General features: G+C 45.9%; 1 protein-coding gene across 2 annotated transcripts in view; it reads left to right on the plus strand.

Moving 5' to 3' along the window:
- Positions 1-2,408: 2,408 nt before the first annotated feature.
- Positions 2,409-17,776, plus strand: part of Vangl1 (VANGL planar cell polarity protein 1) — a 41,631-nt gene continuing 26,263 nt past the window's right edge. For both annotated transcript variants that reach the window (XM_032897616.1, XM_032897617.1), the window contains exons 1-3: positions 2,409-2,587; positions 10,562-10,700; positions 15,681-16,288. In XM_032897616.1, coding sequence (XP_032753507.1) covers positions 2,517-2,587; positions 10,562-10,700; positions 15,681-16,288 — 818 coding nt within the window. In that variant the 5' untranslated portion in view covers positions 2,409-2,516. The remainder of the gene's footprint in view (positions 2,588-10,561; positions 10,701-15,680; positions 16,289-17,776) is intronic.

A 17,776-nucleotide genomic window follows, 5' to 3' on the forward strand; every position in this document is an offset into this window, starting at 1 on the left:
GTTTTGTGCTTGCCCCTGTATCCTGACCGTACCTCCTAAAGTTGGCTGTCTGCCAACCAGAAGGCCCGTGAGAAAAGAGCACAACCCAGAGCAGAAAGGAAGGGAGTGCGTAGTATGCTGAAAGCTCACTGGACGGCTGTTGAAAGGCCTGGGAGGAAGACGAGGTGGACTCCGCTCAGGGGCCAAGCTCCTGTTCTGAGAGTTGCCTGCCCAGGAAGGCTGCTTGACTTTCTTTGACTGGGTGGAAAACCCACAGCTCTGAGAGATTAAACTGCCTTGTTCCAGTACATAGCTGCTGAGAGAGCAGGCAGCCTAAGGGCAGCCCCATTCTGCACACAGCAGGTGAGCCTTGGGTGGGATGGCCTAGAGGGAGGCGCTGGCTCTCCACCCTGCTGCTCTCTAAGACCAGGAGATCGTGGCGTTTGGAAACCACCGAAGGGACCACCCACTTTTACTTACCCCAGTGCTTGTGGTGCCCATGCTGGGTACTGTCACCACTGCCAGCTCATGTAGTCATCAAAGCACTCCTGAGGCTCACATTTTATAGATGGGACTTCAAAGAGATCGCATCGTAGCTGAGGTCCTACAGCTAGGAAGTGAGTCAAGTCTGTGTCTGTTTATAGCTTCACCCTGGGAGATGGTGGCTGGTTCTTGGGTTCCTAATTGACAAGATTCCGTGGCCCCTGAGATTCAAGAAGGCAAGGATGACAGGGCTGGTCACCAGTGACTAAGCTTAGGCTGGACTCCAGGCTTCCCTGTGGCTAGGCTTCGGCTCGTGATGGTGGAAGGCTGTTAAGTATAACCTGATAGGGAGAGAGGGGACCAAGGGTTGGAGGAGAAATGGTACAAGTGCCATCCGATTGGAAAACAGTCACCAACAGGGCGGTTAGTTCTGTAGCCTTAGCACTCCTGAGCAGGGTCTCCTGGCCACTTATAACATGGATATAAAATGGATGAATGAGTGCATGGTGGCCTTCAGAGTTAACTCCATAATTATAATTTCTTACAAATTTGTGCTAATTTGGGTAGAGCTGAACCATGTTTCCTACTTATTCTTTGGGTTAGGGGACCTTTCATTGTTGCTAGCTTTTGATCACAATAGTCATTGAGGAGATAACTTTTTTCCTTGAAGAATTAGTGCTCTAAGAAAAATTCCGAGTGAAGTCACGGGTTGAGACATCTAGGACAGGGCTTCCAGGGTCTCTTTAGAAACTTTTCTTTCTCTTCCCCCTGGAAGAAACAGAATACTACTTCTAGGCTCTGGGCCGCCATAACTGTATGCAGTCAAGACTTCCAGGCCAGTTAAGGCTCCCAGTTTGAAATGTCTCCCAGTCTTAGCTGTGGCTGGGTCTGGGAGCCAGAATCTCCTCCCTCTTGGGCAGGGGTGTGGCCTTTGCAATTCCTTTGTTTTCCTTCCCACTTATCTCCGTGCTCTGTTTGCAGTTTTAGCCTCAGGACCCTGCAGGGTGAGGAGCCCTGTTGAGCTTAGTGCAGCCCTGGGAGAACAGTTCAGAAAGAGGGGAACTTTCCAGTTGACTTTCTAGAAGCGAGGACTGAGCATGCGGGGGCTCTGGAATGTATTTGGAAGTGTTTCCAATTTATTTTTATTGCAGAGCAATATCAGAAGGAAGTGGGGAAGGACCTAGGATCTTGTAACTAATAAATCACCATTGCTGATGTCCCCTGTGGTCCCAGCCCTTCCATAAGTTATTTTACATCATTGCAACGGTTATGTAGAGTCATTGGTTACCTGCAATCCCATATCCTTCTTATTAAAATCTCAGTTCTTTGTAATTGCCATTTTATACAGATATGTGATATTTGACAGAATCATATTTTCCTCCAGTTATTTATTGTTCCTTTGTTTGGGGAGGTGTTTACATTGCTGCTGTCTTTTTATTATCATAGGCAGCAAGGCAATTGGGGTGATTGTTGAGTTTTAATTATCGAAGATAAATTTCTAGGAGTTTGGATTCTCAAAGAGACTAAGAACATGGACTTTTGGAAATGATGGCCAAATTGCTGAGTAACGGCTTTCCCTGGGTCTTGTTTTTATAACTGACAGTTGGGAGTGAGGTAGACATTTGTCTAGGGGTTGGTGTATTACTCTACAGCCAAAGCCATGAGGGTAGCAAGGCTGTGCCCAGGAAATAAATGACCCAATGCCCACGTCTCTTCCAAACCTTCTTCCTCCTGTTGTGTTGGGGTCCAGCTTGCTAGCACCCCACTTGCCTCTCAGACACCTGCGAAACTTGTTCGTGGGCAAGTAGTACATTTGGAGGTTCGGCTTTTATGCTTACCCATATTCTATAACACGGACCCCAAGGAGAGTTGACTGTCATTGGCTTATCTTTCCGCCCTCTGACTTTGAGGATTAATCTCTCCCTTTTCTCCTCTTTACAGAGTCCTGTTGAAGAGTAGCGTCTCTGAGTCCCACAAGGCCTTCAGAGCTAGTGGGTGAGACTGCTCCTGGGAGAACAGCCCCACTCCTTCATCAGAGGAAGCTTGCCGTTGCTATGGATACCGAATCCACGTATTCTGGATATTCCTACTACTCAAGCCATTCAAAAAAATCTCACAGGCAAGGGTATGTAAGTGACCAGCCACTCTATCCTTCTATGTAAGAGCACCGGTAGGGCTCTCTGTTAGAGAACCAGTTTTACAACAGCCTACCTCAGGGCTGAGGATGCTGAAGGTTCAGTCCCCTGGTGCAGGAGAAGCCAAGCTGTAGGGCAGTTGGCATGCTTGGGGAATCACTGTACTGCCAATTTACATTTTATAGCTGCCATTAGAGTCGATGACCTTAATTTCTCACAATTGGTTTTAAATTAAAGTTTCCCTGGCAGTGGAAATGTTTCTCATTGCTAAGTACTTCTTATAGGTGTGTGTTCTCTCCGAGCTTTACTGGTACTGTTAATGAAAGTTAAAAGGCAGGTGTTAATTTGTTGCTTCACCTGAAGCTGCTGACTCACTGGCTATTAAGCTTCTCCTCTGAGGCTATCTGGGACACACACACACACAATTTCCCAGACACACACACACATATGGACACACACACTCACAGACAGACAGACAGACAGACACACATGGACACACACGCTCACAGACAGACACACACACATTCGCAGATACACACACATGGACACACACTCACACACACACATTCGCAGACACACACACATGGACACACACAGACAGACAAACACACACACACAGACACAAACACACACACACACACATTTGCAAACACACACACATAGACACACACACTCACAGACACACACACACACACACACACACACACACACACACACACACACACATGCTTGCTTGGCCTGGCCTTTGATTTCTCTTTAACTAGTCTTCCAAGTGAGTTAGGATTTGAAACCACTGTCCTGAGTGGTAGAGCCAAATTCCCCTTTCTCTGCTCAATGAAGAGACCTGTGCTGATATTCACAGGGTCAAGTGCATTCTGAGGAGCAGAGTGCTCTCTGAGTGGAGAGAGAAATGGATGAACGAACAGATAAATGATGAAATGGGTGGTACTACACTGTGCAGGGTAAGAACGAAATGGATGAGGTGTCTCCTCCTCTGTGAAATGGGTACAGGGATCTCCTCCTTCTAGAACTAGTTAGGGCTGAATGAAATATACATGGGAAATGATTAACTCAGCCCCTAGGAGGAGGTCTCTCTTTTGTAGCTGTGTTAATGCTATTTCGGGTCTTGGTATTTCCGGCACCTTTGTTCAAAGGTAACAGCTGACCCCAGCTCAGAGGCCCAGCTGTGGCCACAGCTGTGTGATGTGTGGAAGTGGTGGCTGTCCTGGTGTTTGCTTCTCTCAGTGAGCAGATCACCATATAGGTAACTGAACCCAGAGGGTGATTTCAGAATAAGCTGCATATTTCATGGACTCTGCGTGGGTGGCCACACCTGGAGAGAAGCCCGCACGTGTTTTCCTAGTTGCCAGGTGTGGCATCTTCAGGGAAGGGGCTCTTGGCAATGACTGATGGATGGGAATTGTACACTTGAACTTTATTTTTCTGTACAAATGTGTATCTTGTCATTTTTTTTTAAGTGAAAGTGTTAAGGGTCAGGGGCCTTTAATCCTAGCACTTAGGGGTCAGAGACAAGCATATATTTGTGAGTTGGGGGCCAGCCTGGCCTGCATAGCAGGTAGAAAGTTCCAGGCCAGGCAGGCAGGGCTACACAGTGAGACTGTGTCTTTAAGACAGTGAAGTGAGTGGAATGAAAGTGTAAATTAAAGCTCTTTACAGATAACGCTCACGAGACACCATTATTTTAAGAAAATAGGCTTCTGTCTGGTTCGTTTAAAAATTGTTACTTTATTTTCTGATCATCCCCGCATTGTTTGTGTGCTGTACTGGAGCTCAGCTTGCTGTTCATGTGAGGACACTCAGTGTGGGTGCTTCAGGGGCAGGGGAGAAGAAAGCCTACAGTGACATTCTACAGCCCAGATTCCAAGAGAGCCCTGGTTTTAAAAATAATCACAGATTTCGATCAGTGGACGAACTTGACAGATTTATTATAAAATACCAGAAACAGCTGTTTTCAAATACCTGCTTTTTGGACCTAACTGGAAAACGCAGCTGGCTTGCTGGGGTGTTGGACTTCCTCTTCCAGATGGTATGAATAGGAATTTGGGTTTCCTTTGGGGCTGGGGGTGAGTAGGAGGGGATTCAGAGAATTCTGAATGGAGTCAGCTCTGGCTTCTTTCATTCGTACACTCACCAAGACTTGTACACTTCGAGGCCCATTGCTGCTACTTCCCTATTCCTCCTGGGACCCAGAAATGGATTCTCTAGTGCTGTTATGGGAACTGTAAGAGACTATAACTTTCAATTAAGATGACATGCAGAACGCTTAGTTCTGTCTTGATCCCTTGTGGAAAGTACTTGGCAAATGTGAGTTGGAGCTGAGGCTTTTAATCAATTGATCAAGGAACATTGCCGAGCGCCTACTGAGAGGAGCGCTGAGTGGAGCTCTGGCTGCCCAGCAGTTGATCAGGGAATATTGCCGAGTGCCTATTCCAAGTGGAGCTGAGTGAGGGGTTTGAGCTGCAGGGCTGTATGTGCACTTGGTGGATCTTCGAAGGCCCTGCGCCTCCTGTTGCATTGAATTGTCTGAGGGAAGACCACAGAGGTCATGAGAACTAAGGGGCAAAGGTTGTAATACACTCAGAGTAGGTGCTGTGCAATGCTTCACCAAGGCAAGAAGGGTGTCTGACAGTGAAGGAGCCCTCCACTGGCTTGCAAGCTGACTGCCTCAGGATTTCGGGTCCCAGGAGGGCCCTGTGAAGGCTTCTCTGCTTGATGATTTGTGGGGAGTTTAAATGGAGGACCAGGGAAGAAAGGGACCTGGTTTTCTGGTAATTTTAGCACAGCTCCAACTCAGAAAGGAATAATGAAGTGCCTGAGGACACTGATTGTCTTAGAGGGTTGGCCACCGTCCAATCCTGTTTTCTGACAAAGAGGTCACTGATGCATGCTGTCTCCAGAGCGTGTCCAGTTAGCTTTGTTGGGAGAGCGTACAGACTTCAGCCAGTCTCGGCTCACCTGTAGTCAGCAGCAGCATTAAGCATCATTTGCGGACTACCTTCAAGGTCCCTCACAGTTCCCCCCTTCCGTGCTTGGAGCTCTGTTTTATAGGTGGTAAAACTGAGGCACAGGGAGGAACATGGTTCCCAGATACTGGCAGGCCAGGCTTGTGGGCCCTTCAGAAAAGAATGCCACCTTTAAAAGGGAACGTGACTAATGTGCTATAAAATGCATTGTTCTAAAGGGCTGCCTGGGCAGTGGCAGATTCCGAGGACTCAGAGCCTGTTCCACCCCCAGCGGGAGGACAGGTAGTGGGTGGGTGGTAGAAAGGAGGAAAGGGAGGAGTAATGGGGGGAGGGGGCTTTCCCCATTTAGAAACAGACAACAGAACGGGAGGAAATGGCCTGCCCGGGAAATGCTGACTGTAGGTAGGGACGGTGTGGGAATTGCAGGCATTCCGCTGGACTTGGACTGGGGGGGGTTGGGGGGTTGCTGCAGTCCTGGGACTCAGCTAGCAAATCACCTAAATGATGATGCATTTACCTGTGCACACAGTTGTCTCTTGCATGCTGCAGCTTGCTTTCCCCACCCTCTCACGCATATGCACAGATACACTTATCTTTTGCACTGACAGAGTTATCTTTGGACTGATAGACTTATCCTTTCTCTGTGGGCCAAGGAAGCAGGAAGACGGATTTATCTGTAAAGATACAGATTCCTGTGGGTGACCAGGCTCCCCAGAAAAGGGCCCCCAGGTGATCCTGACCACTGAGGCAGTTAAATCTTGGCTATGTCCTGATGTTCCATTTATTGGTTTATTAAACCGTTTACTCCCCCTGGACTTTTACTTATTTCTACACTCTTCATCCTTGGGGAACCCTCTCCTAGGATACTGGGCAGCCACAGATAGATGTTCCTTAAACTTACATCATCCATTTGTTATCCCAAGCTGGCCTCAAATTCTATATGTCACTAAGGGTCACAGGTGTGTCCCATTATGTCTGGTTTATGTGCTGTTGGGGATTGAACCCAGGGCTTCAGTAATGCTAGGCAAGCACTCTACCAACTGAGCTATTTCTCCCTCCTCTTGTTACTGTCTCTACAGCTACAGGGATGAGTGCTTAGCTGTGTTCTGCAGTGAAATGACCTCTTAGAGGTTTGTAGTTCTACAAACTAGAAAGCACTGGATGGATGGATGATCAACAGTGTTTTTCTTGGACGCCACTGCTAAGACCTGGCTTGGCTTGGAGACCTGCCCAGAGCAGTAACTAACATCAGTGATTTCTGTAACTGCCATGTGAGGCTCACTCCATCCACAGTGAAGTAATAGAAGGAGCAGCTCTCTTGGTGCGGCGCTGATAGGACCCTCACTATTCTGGGTTACCCTCAGTCGGGGCTGCGTGCTGTCCTTCGTCCACACAATACTAAAAAGAAAAGGCTTGTTTTATTTATGTGTATGGGTCTGTGCAAGTGTCTTCAGGTGCTGATGGAACCCAGGACCTGGAGTTACAGGTATTTGCCAGTCTCTGGGTGAGGGGTGCTGGGAACAAAACTCAGATCCACACTCTTAACTGCTGGGCCATCTCTCCAGCCCCACTAGGTTAATAATGACACACTGTGTATTATGGTGCGACAGGGCTGAGCACCCATGATTTTGATGCCCTGCCATTCACAAGGCGTTTTACACACACACAAACTTCTAAGTAGGAATTCCCAGTCTCCCCAGAAACATAGGATGGGAAAGTCATCAGGAACAATCCTTGTATCAGCTGCATCCTGATGACCTGGGGTGCTGGAGAGAAAATGTAGATTCCTGTCCTCTCCCTCCCAGACAAATTCTCTGAGGGCAGGGCCACCCAATCTCTGCGTCCCCAGAGATTTGTCTGCACCAGGAGTCTGAGAAGTGAGAACACTGGTGTAGGGGCAGATGCTAGAGGATGGAATGTACCTTGGCCTCTTTCACAAACCGTTCCTACCTGGTTTACTCCAGGTGTTATCCGGGAGCTGTGAGACAAAGCTGTTTAGATGCTGGCTGTTCCCATCTCAGTGCTCTTGGGTCCTTTAAGAACCCTGCTGGGTGGTCCAGAGGAGAGGACTGCAGTCATTTTTAGTCCTGGTTGCTTTCCACCTGCTTTGCACCCCTGTGATGTCCAGGAATCAGGAACTGGCACGAAGCAAAAGGATTTTGTTTCAGTAGAATCTTTGCTGTCACAGGATTTGACCTACAGGAATTTTCAATAGGGAACCAGGTTTATAAGCATGTGACGAGGCTGATGGCCAACGAGAGTGACAGATGGAGAATCACAGGGGAAGTGGAAGGGATGGGATCATTCCGGGGTCATCCTGGGGTCATCCAGCTGGCTGCAGGTGGGACCTGGTGGACTAGCAGTTCTAGACCTACCCTAAAATTCACTCTGAAGACTAACCAAGCTGGGAGCAGGAGTCTCCTACACTACTTACTGTTGCTCTCAGAGAATACCCTTCGGAGTGCTGGTTTTGGATAACCCAGTACATACAATAAGGCTATCCACTGGCGCCACAGCCAATGGTGACCTCAAAGGCCTATTTCGTAACTCCAGCAGTGCAGCTGTATAGGGGTGTGAAGATGAAGGAATACTGACTCTATGAAATCTCCAACTTTTTCGATATTTAGGAAAGGAAGGGGACCAGTGGGGGAGGGGAAAGAAAGGTGAACATGACCAAAGTACATTATCTTTATATATGAAAAGTATCACAGTAAAATCTCATCATTTTATATAATTACATGTGCTAATTTTTAAAAATCTAATTGTTCCTCAAAACATAGTGGCTTTGAATAGAAATAGTGGCAACAGATTTGGCATCAGTTCCTGTTTTGCTCCTTACCACAACTTTTGGAAGGTGCTTAAACTCCTTGAGCCTTAGTTTTATCATCCGTGAGATGGGGCAGTAATACTGGCCTCAGAATCATTTGTTAGAATTGAATGGAGCTAATAGAGTCACAAACTCAGCCAAGTGCTGTGTAAAGGGGGCAGGAGAGGAGAGATTGATATCGCGTGATACAGCGCTGGGTGAACAGTCAGATTCTCTGCTTATTTTACTGCCCCCCAGTTGCCTGGCTGGAACCACACACAGCTAACCAAAACACATCTATTTCTAGTTATCTGGCTAAGAATGGAGCTATTGTCATTGGAAAACCATCTGCCCTGGGAAACCCTTTGTTCCTTGATGGAATTATCCAATGCTTATCCAAGGGAGGGGTTCCCAAGAGTCTGGCAATAGATCTGCCTTGCAGTCAGTTTGTTTTAGGGTTCCTGGTTGTTGCTAGGTAGTAGGTTAGTAGGAGATAAATGTGTGGTGGGGAAGAGGGTTTGGTGGTGTGCCCATAGTGCACCCATGGTGTGTCCATGGTGTGCTTATGGTGTGTCCATGGTATGCTCATGGTGTGCTCATGGTATGTCCATGGTGTGTCCATGGTGTGCTCATGGTGTGTCCATGGTGTGCTCATGGTGTGTCCATGGTGTGCTCATGGTGTGTCCATGGTGTGCTCATGGTGTGTCCATGGTGTGCTGGTGTGCATGGTGTGTCCATGGTGTGCTCATGGTGTGTCCATGGTGTGCTCATGGTGTGTCCATGGTGTGCTCATGGTGTGTCCATGGTGTGCTCATGGTGTGTCCATGGTGTGCTCATGGTGTGTCCATGGTGTGCTCATGGTGTGTCCATGGTGTGCTCATGGTGTGCTCATGGTGTGCTCATGGTGTGTCCATGGTGTGCTCATGGTGTGTCCATGGTGTGCTCATGGTGTGTCCATGGTGTGCTCATGGTGTGTCCATGGTGTGCTCATGGTGTGCTCATGGTGTGCTCATGGTGTGTCCATGGTGTGTCAATGGTGTGCTCATGGTGTGTCAATGGTGTGCTCATGGTGTGCTCATGGTGTGTCAATGGTGTGCTCATGGTGTGTCCATGGTGTGCTCATGGTGTGTCCATGGTGTGCTCATGGTGTGTCCATGGTGTGCTCATGGTGTGTCCATGGTGTGCTCATGGTGTGTCCATGGTGTGCTCATGGTTGCTCATGGTGTGCTCATGGTGTGTCCATGGTGTGCTCATGGTGTGTCCATGGTGTGCTCACATGAGAGGTCACACATGGGAGAGCTGACCGTCTGGCTTTGCACACAAAAAAGGGAAACCTTGAGCACGAGGCCAAGTGGGTATGGGAAAAAGTGATGTCGAGTCCCATGTGGGAGACACCAACTTTGGCCACTGCAGGCTGCTTTGGTTCTTATTGACCAGCCTGTGGCCTCTAGGGCTTGGCCACGGTGGCTGATGCCTTTTGTAGTTTTAAGACTCAACAGTGGTGTCCTCCCACTGTCTCTGGAAGACCACCCACCAAGTTCCTCTGGAGCATAGAAAGCCTGCTTTTCATAGGTGGCCTGGGACACACACCCCTTGGGCCATTTGTTTCACCTTTGTTTCTATGGGTGCCTTTGAGCTCAATCAAAACCCCCAGAATAGCTTTTCATGTTGGATTTGTAAGACAAGTAAAGGATTCTATCCTGGTTTAGGATTTCCTTTCTTCTCTTTTTGTCCCAAACTGTAGGGTGGTATCATGTCCCAGATATTTTTTGCTTTTCCTTCTTTCTTTTTTTCAGATCGAAGTTTAGATATGATACAGTGTAGTGTTTGTCCAGTAAAAAAACATTCCTAAGTAATTTAAGCAAATAATAACCAAATCAGCTGAGTAATTATTACAATAAAATGTGCCCAAGCAGAAGCTTTCTAAAACTAGGCTCTGCAAAACCGTGACCGTTGGTGGAGGAGCAGCAGTCCTTGTTTTGAGAATATTTAGTAGGGAAAGTTACAGCCATCCCCTGGCAGGCTGTGGGGATGGGTAGATATGGATGTGGGTGGGGTGGGGTGTAGGCACAGAATTTTCCTAAGGACAAAATTAAATTTATTTTTTTAGTGAGCTAAAGAGTAATTAACCTGGCATAAGTTTTGGTGTCTGATTATTGGGTTATTCCCCCCAGGGAAAGAACAAGAGAAAGACACAAATCACCACGGAATAAAGATGGCAGGGGGTCAGAAAAGTCTGTCACCATCCAGGCTCCCACTGGAGAGCCCCTGCTGGCGAATGACTCTGCCCACACAGGCACAGAGGAAGTTCAGGTAAGGATCAAAGGCTCTGCTGTAGGCCAGCTGCCACTCAGCTCGGCGCCTCCCTGCAAACGTTTTCCTAAGTCTTGTTGCACTAAGTTCTCTTGGGTTTTTAATCTTCGTTTTTCTAGCATCTTAACTACTTCTCTGGTTTTCTTGTTGGTCTAAGAACAACATGTCCTACCATTGAATACCTCGGGGTGGGGGTGGGGGGGTTAGCCTTCTTTGAATGGTGTTGGAAAGAAGCCAGCTTGGCTGGTGACAGGTCAGAAAAGGGAAAAGTTACAGGCAAGAGTCTCTGGAGACTCATTCTAAACTGGAGCAGGACTGGAGAGGGCTGGAAACTCCCTCAAAAACAAACAACCAAAACAAAACAACCAAAACAAAACAAAAACAAACAAACAAACAAACAAAAACAAAAAATGCACCATCAAGGAATGCTTAACATTGACTCAGAGTCAGCCCAGAAACTAGGCCTATGAGGGAAATCAGGGTGTTGGCATTCAGATGACAAGCGTGGAAATCGGGGTGAGTGAGTTAGTACTGAGTCAAAGCTCAGGGCAGAAAGACGTCCAGCAGACTTTAGAGTTAGTAGCGGTGGTCTTTAGGGTACATCAGTGTCAAGGCCACAGGTTGGGACTGGGACAAATCTGGAGAATGGGTTTCCTCTGTCAAGATCCATCGGCTTCTCTGGTCCAGACTGCAGCCACTCAGGACCGCAGGAATTTGGGGTTGCTAGGCCTTGCATGTTTAAGCGATGGTAGCATTAGGACATCAAATGAAGTCAATCGGTTTTAAAATATCAGCACTTTATTACTTAAAAAAATAAAAGAAAGTTGTGTGGGATTGTCTCTGAGGCCCAACTGTTTGGCAGCCTAGTTAATTTAAATAAACGTGTGAGCTATGCTCAGAAGTATGTTTGCACTGCCCTTGCCCCCCACATCTCCTGAAACGCTGCATGCCTAGCCTTGCCTCACATAAACAAAGCGATGTAGGGCACACAGCTCTAAAGATACAGGAACAGAGATAAGCATGTATCCGTGCACACCTGTAGGTGCCCACAGAAAGGCATTTATAATCAGATAGGAAGACTGGAACTACAGTTCCTCCAAGGATACAGATGCCTTTGAGACTCAGAACTGCTTTCCCACTGAATGTGGGGTTTGTTCGGTAGTGAGCAAATGCCTTTAATGCTGTTGTGCTGCTTGCTTTGGTTCTAGGAAGGCAGATGGATGGATGGATGGATGAATGGATGGATGGATGGATGGATGGATGGATGGATGGATGGATGGATGGATGGATGGATGGATTGGAGATGGATGTGGTCAGTTTTAGGACCAGATCATTCTCAAAAGTTTCGTAGGTCAGTTTCCCCCTGGACTTGTATTCAGGGGTGCTAGTAACCCACTGTGAAAAGCATTTGCTTCTCTGTACCCTGAGTTCCCTGGGAAGCTGTTGATGCTTACAGCAGGATGGTGAGAGGGAGCCCTTTAGAGGTTGTGTGTTTCAGCAGCTCTGTCAACTTGGATAATTTAAACATTTGTTGTCCCCAGCTTCTGAGAATCCAAGGGATTAGACTGGTCAAATTCAGATCCATATCCCACCCACCCCCAACCCCTGAAGACCTCAAATTTGAAAGAAGCCTTTGTAGAGCCCTACTTTTTCAGACAAGGATGTGCAAACGTTCTTAAAATGAACAGGGACTTAGTTAGCAGTGCACTGGCAGGAAGCTGATACACGGCTGAGTCAGAGCAGTGATGTTACACAACAGAATGTCCGCATGATATTTGTAATGGTTACCTCAGCGGGGATTTATCCATCGCATGTGTAGAATCCAGCATTTGTCTTCTCTGAGATAATTACCACAAAGTGAACTGTTCTCTATAGCCTGTGAACTTGTCTTATATTAACGCAAGTTATATGTCTTGGTGGTTTGTTTTCTCTTGTTGGTGTACCTTTTAAAAAAAGACTGACCTAAATTTACATACAGAAACCAAATGGTTCTCCAGGGTGTACTTTGATAAATTTTAACAGATGAACCCACACCCCTCAGCATAAAAACTCCTCCTCCCTCTTCCTAGTTCATCCCTACCCCCACCTCCACCTCGCCAGGGCAACTGCTGTTTGGATTTCCATCTCAGTGGATTGGTTTGCCTGTTGTAGAGTTGACTATAATTGGAATCATATGAGTTTTTCCCCACTCAGCATGATGAGTTTGATATTTATCCATGTTCCATGTGCAACAGTTCACTCTCTGTTATTTTTGCTGACTAGTGTTCCACTGAATTGACCACAGTTTGGTATCTGTTCTGGTGGGTGGACATTCGAAGTGCACACATTCCAACTATGATGGATTAAGCTCTCATGAATACTTTTATAGGTCTTTTGCGGACATATTTCCATTAACTTTTGATAAAATCTAGGAGTCGAATTGCTGGTCCGTATAGTTAAACATATATATCTACATCAATGTGAAAGTGTTAAGCTAGTTTTCTGGTGGTGTTAAACCATCTTAAACTCGACCAGCACTGCCTGAGGGACCTGGCTGCTTCTAACTATTGTCTATGGCCATTTCTCTCATGCCCCGTGATACTTCTGACTTCCTAAGTTGATGGCCTCCGTGTCCCTAGTTTGAGATCTTTACTAGCTACTCCCAACATTGCTCAAGTCTTCATAAATTACAATTTTTTAATGATAAAACATTATTTCTTTTTCTGGATTTTTTAAAAAATTAAATATGTTTTTATTAAGTATTTTAGAATTTCATACGTGCATAGGATTTATTTTTATCATATTCACGCCTCCTAATAGTTTCTCCCAGAACCACCCTCACTTTCTCACCTGCTCCCAATCATATGTCCAATTTTAAGCATTTACCTAGTCCAGTCTATGAATTAGACTGAGTCATCCACTGGATTATTGTCGACCTACCATGGGCCAAACATTTAAAGAAACCAAACTGCCTCTCCATCCCCCAGAATCCGTGAACTGTTATTAGCTTCTCCTCGCTGGGTCAACTGAGGTGTTTTGTGCAGGCAACCATAGCTGCTGTGAATTCGAGAGTGCAGCATCCTATCATGTCCCAGAGACACTATTTTTCCTAGGTTCTCCCTGAACTCTGACCCTTACCATCTTTCATCCTCTCTTCTGCAGTTGTCCCTGACCCACAAACATAAGGAGTGTGATGCAAGATGCCCCATTTGTGACTGAGTCACCTTTCCTTTTAATCTAACTAGTTCTGAATTTCTATGTTAATTGCCTCCTTCACAGAGAAACCTTTCTGACAAGGTCTGAGAGCTACACTACCATAGGTAGAGAGGTATATTATGACTGTTTAGCAGAACAATGGCAGTGGTGTCCCCCTGAGATCTGTGAGTTCCCCAACCACGGATTCTTGGCCAGATGTACAGTACTAGGTCTGTTTCCTCCTGTGGAGCAGGCTTTAAATACAGTCGGAAAGCAGTTGGTTACTGTCGTAACACCACTATGGCAGCCATGGGCATCTCTTCCCACACTGGTATTATTGTAGCTCAGAGAGTTCACAGTGAGTAAGACTACTGATAACTCTCCCACTGTCCTATGCAAACTAGCCAGCAGGGAGGAAGAGTCCGTGTCAGTACCTACCAGATTTCTCCATTTCCTATGACCAGAGAGTACGATGCCTCAGCAGTAAGGTCTTACTATTGACTTCTGGTGGACACATCCAGCACTGGGCTTTTTATTTGGTAACCTGAGCCTTCTGTGAGGCGCTTTGTGCCTTACGTAGGGAGATTCCAGTTACACTCTTATATGAATATATGGATATGTGAAGTTTGTAAAATTATAGTTCCCTTCCCCAAACTCCTCTCCCTACTTAAATTTCCCTTTCCATCTCTTCTTTCCCCTTCCTATAACCTGTGTCCTACGATCCTCTCCCTTTAAAACCTTTGTTCTCCCCTCCACCAGTGGTCCCCTCTCTAGCTTCTCAGATTCTATGGCTACTCCAAATTAACCACACAAATCCAAAGACTCACTGCTATGGTCCACATGTGAGTGTGGACGTGTGGTAAGAGTGATCTATGTTGCCGCTTTAATCTATGAACTGAAACCCCATCTATCGCAAGCCTATGTCCTCATTCCAACTCTTTGCTCTCTATGGAACTGTTTTTCCCAGTTAAATCATATGCATGGGGCTCACAGGGTTTCTGGTGCATCCTGGCTCTGTTGTGCTCTAAGAAGCTCTAGCTTCCAGTGAAACAGCAGCAGCATTCGACAGCCTAGCAACAGACCCTTGCTGAGTGAACAGTCCAAGGGCCCACACCAGCAACTGCCTAGAATCATTAAAGGAGAAAGTATTGAATTTAAAGATATATTAACCCTGGTATTCCTATGCCCTCGTTCAGTTTATTATGAAAACATATTTTAGAAGAAATTTTTGAGCTCTTCTGGCCATAGAGTTTTGAACTTTATTTAGTCAGTGAGAAGTGTTGTCAAAGAATTCTTAATGCTGCTTCTTACTGCTGAGTCCTACAGAGACTTAGGTAATGTGTTTCAGCTGTGGGCGAGTTTGCCCTCTCTGTGGTAGGAATTCTTGTTTTGTGCTCTCTGCTCTGTGGAACTACTGGAAGATCTAGATTTGGGCTTTGTAAGCCTAGAACGTAGCATGGGAGGGGTTTACTTCGCTAAGGGTGGCTGTTCTCCTGTAGCAGAGTCCTGCAGCTTGATCTAACAACTGCTAGTCACTGTAGTTCAGAAAGGCCAGAACTTTTCAATTCAAGGGATGACAATGTGAAATGAAATCTCTCGAACAAATTGAAAGGTTAAATTGTGTTTTCTAGGTTGAAAGGGCAAGTATAAAATACATTTTGAAAATTTCAGTGAAAATAGCTGTAGTTAAAAATGTCCCTGTGTTAAAAGCTGATTCTATGTACATTTCAAGAAAGTTGGGTAACTGAAGTATTTTCTTTTGCTGTGGCTTTTATAAATCACCGTCGTTGTCTTCTCTGTCATCAGGATGACAACTGGGGAGAGACCACCACAGCCATCACAGGCACCTCAGAGCACAGTATATCCCAAGAGGACATTGCCAGGATTAGCAAGGACATGGAGGACAGTGTGGGGCTGGATTGCAAGCGCTACCTGGGCCTCACCATTGCCTCATTCCTCGGACTACTCGTCTTCCTCACCCCCATCGCCTTCATCCTGCTACCCCAGATCCTGTGGAGGGAGGAGCTGAAACCCTGTGGCGCCATTTGTGAGGGACTTCTCATATCCGTATCGTTCAAACTGCTTATCCTGCTCATCGGAACCTGGGCGCTTTTCTTCCGCAAGCAAAGAGCGGATGTGCCGCGGGTGTTTGTGTTCCGAGCGCTGTTATTGGTCCTTATCTTTCTTTTTGTGGTTTCTTATTGGCTTTTTTATGGGGTCCGCATTCTGGACTCTCGGGACCAAAATTACAAGGACATCGTGCAATATGCAGTCTCTCTCGTGGATGCGCTGCTTTTCATCCACTACCTTGCCATCGTCCTGCTGGAACTGAGGCAGCTGCAACCCATGTTCACACTGCAGGTGGTCCGCTCCACCGACGGAGAGTCCCGCTTCTACAGCTTGGGACACTTGAGGTAAGGGGCATGCACACGGAGTAAGCAGAAAGGATGGCCAATAACTCGAGAAGAGGGCTGGTTATTAGTTGGCAGGGGTGAGGAGAAGACCTAGAGGCAGATGCCTGACCCTTCTCTGGTTTTAGTAGGGGCTGTGTGAGATGTGAGGTGTCCATGCTTTTCCAGTGGGGCTCTCAGCTAGGTTCAGAGTTTTGCTGGACTTACCCTCTACCTCCATGGCAATTCTCAAAGGTAGACACAATGACGGCTACCTACCTCGACTGTGAACTCGGCTTAGAGATAATGGATGAGGTGACCAGTACTTCCATTCTGTCCAAAAGAATGCATCAGGTACTGTAGCCAAGTTTTGAAATCATCCTAGTTGTTCACCAGCAGATGAATGGATTTTAAAAGGTGATATATATAATATATATGTATATGTATGTATATATGCATATATATGTAGTAGAGTTTTATTTAGCTATAAAGAAGAATAAAAATGGACAATTAGGATAATCATGTTAAACAAAGAAAGCTATATCTGCAAAACAGACAATCACATTTTCTCTCATGCAGAACTTAGGTTTTATATGTATACACACACATACACACACACACACACACATATATATATATATATATACACACACATATATATATGCTAGTGAACATAGTTAAGTACATGATGCATTTTATCAAAAACCACATTATGAAATGTATTACTTTATACAACAAGTGTACATCACACTCCTGAAATCATTATTCATAAATATAATGCCATTTTTAAAAATGACGCATCTAGTTTACCTTGGTACCTTGGTGGGATTATTAGCTTCTCCTTTTTGCTTCTGCTTTCAGGACAGCCTGGTTTGGTTGGTCAATTATGTAGTCACCCTAGTGACTGATAAAGACTTAGGCTCTAGTCAGTGATAGTGACTCACACCTTTAATCCCAACGTCTGGAGGCTGAGGCAGTCAGATCTCTGAGTTCCAGGCTGACAAGGGTTACACAGAAAACCTGTTTCAAAAACAAAAAAAAAAAAGGTCAGACTCCAACTACAGACAACAAATGTGTAAGGATTGAGTGTTTTGAAAATGTTTGTGTAATATGAAAAAGGTGAAAATTCATATCAGTGCATAATTTTAGTGTATTATCGCATGGTTAACTCAAAGGGTAAGAGTCTCTTTATTTTATAAATAAATGAAGGTAAGCACTCTATCCTGGTTATACTATCAAACCTTGTGCGATTTTATTAATCCCAGTGTTATGGATGAAGAGCTGGGGTGGAGGTGTAAGTAATTTACACAATATATCATTGCATGCCCAGCGTTAGTTGATATCCCTGCAGTGTCCCGGGGCAGGCTGAATGAATGATCCAGGTACGACATCTCTCCCTCTGTGTAGTATCTTACTCTTTCATCTCTTTCCTTCCGTACATTTTGAGATCCCTGATGACATAAGCTGTGTCTTATTCCACCTGGCATCCTTGGTGCCTGGCATGGAGTATGA

Source organism: Rattus rattus, chromosome 3 (assembly GCF_011064425.1).
Source record: "Rattus rattus isolate New Zealand chromosome 3, Rrattus_CSIRO_v1, whole genome shotgun sequence".
In the NCBI taxonomy this organism is placed as follows: Eukaryota; Metazoa; Chordata; class Mammalia; order Rodentia; family Muridae; genus Rattus; species Rattus rattus.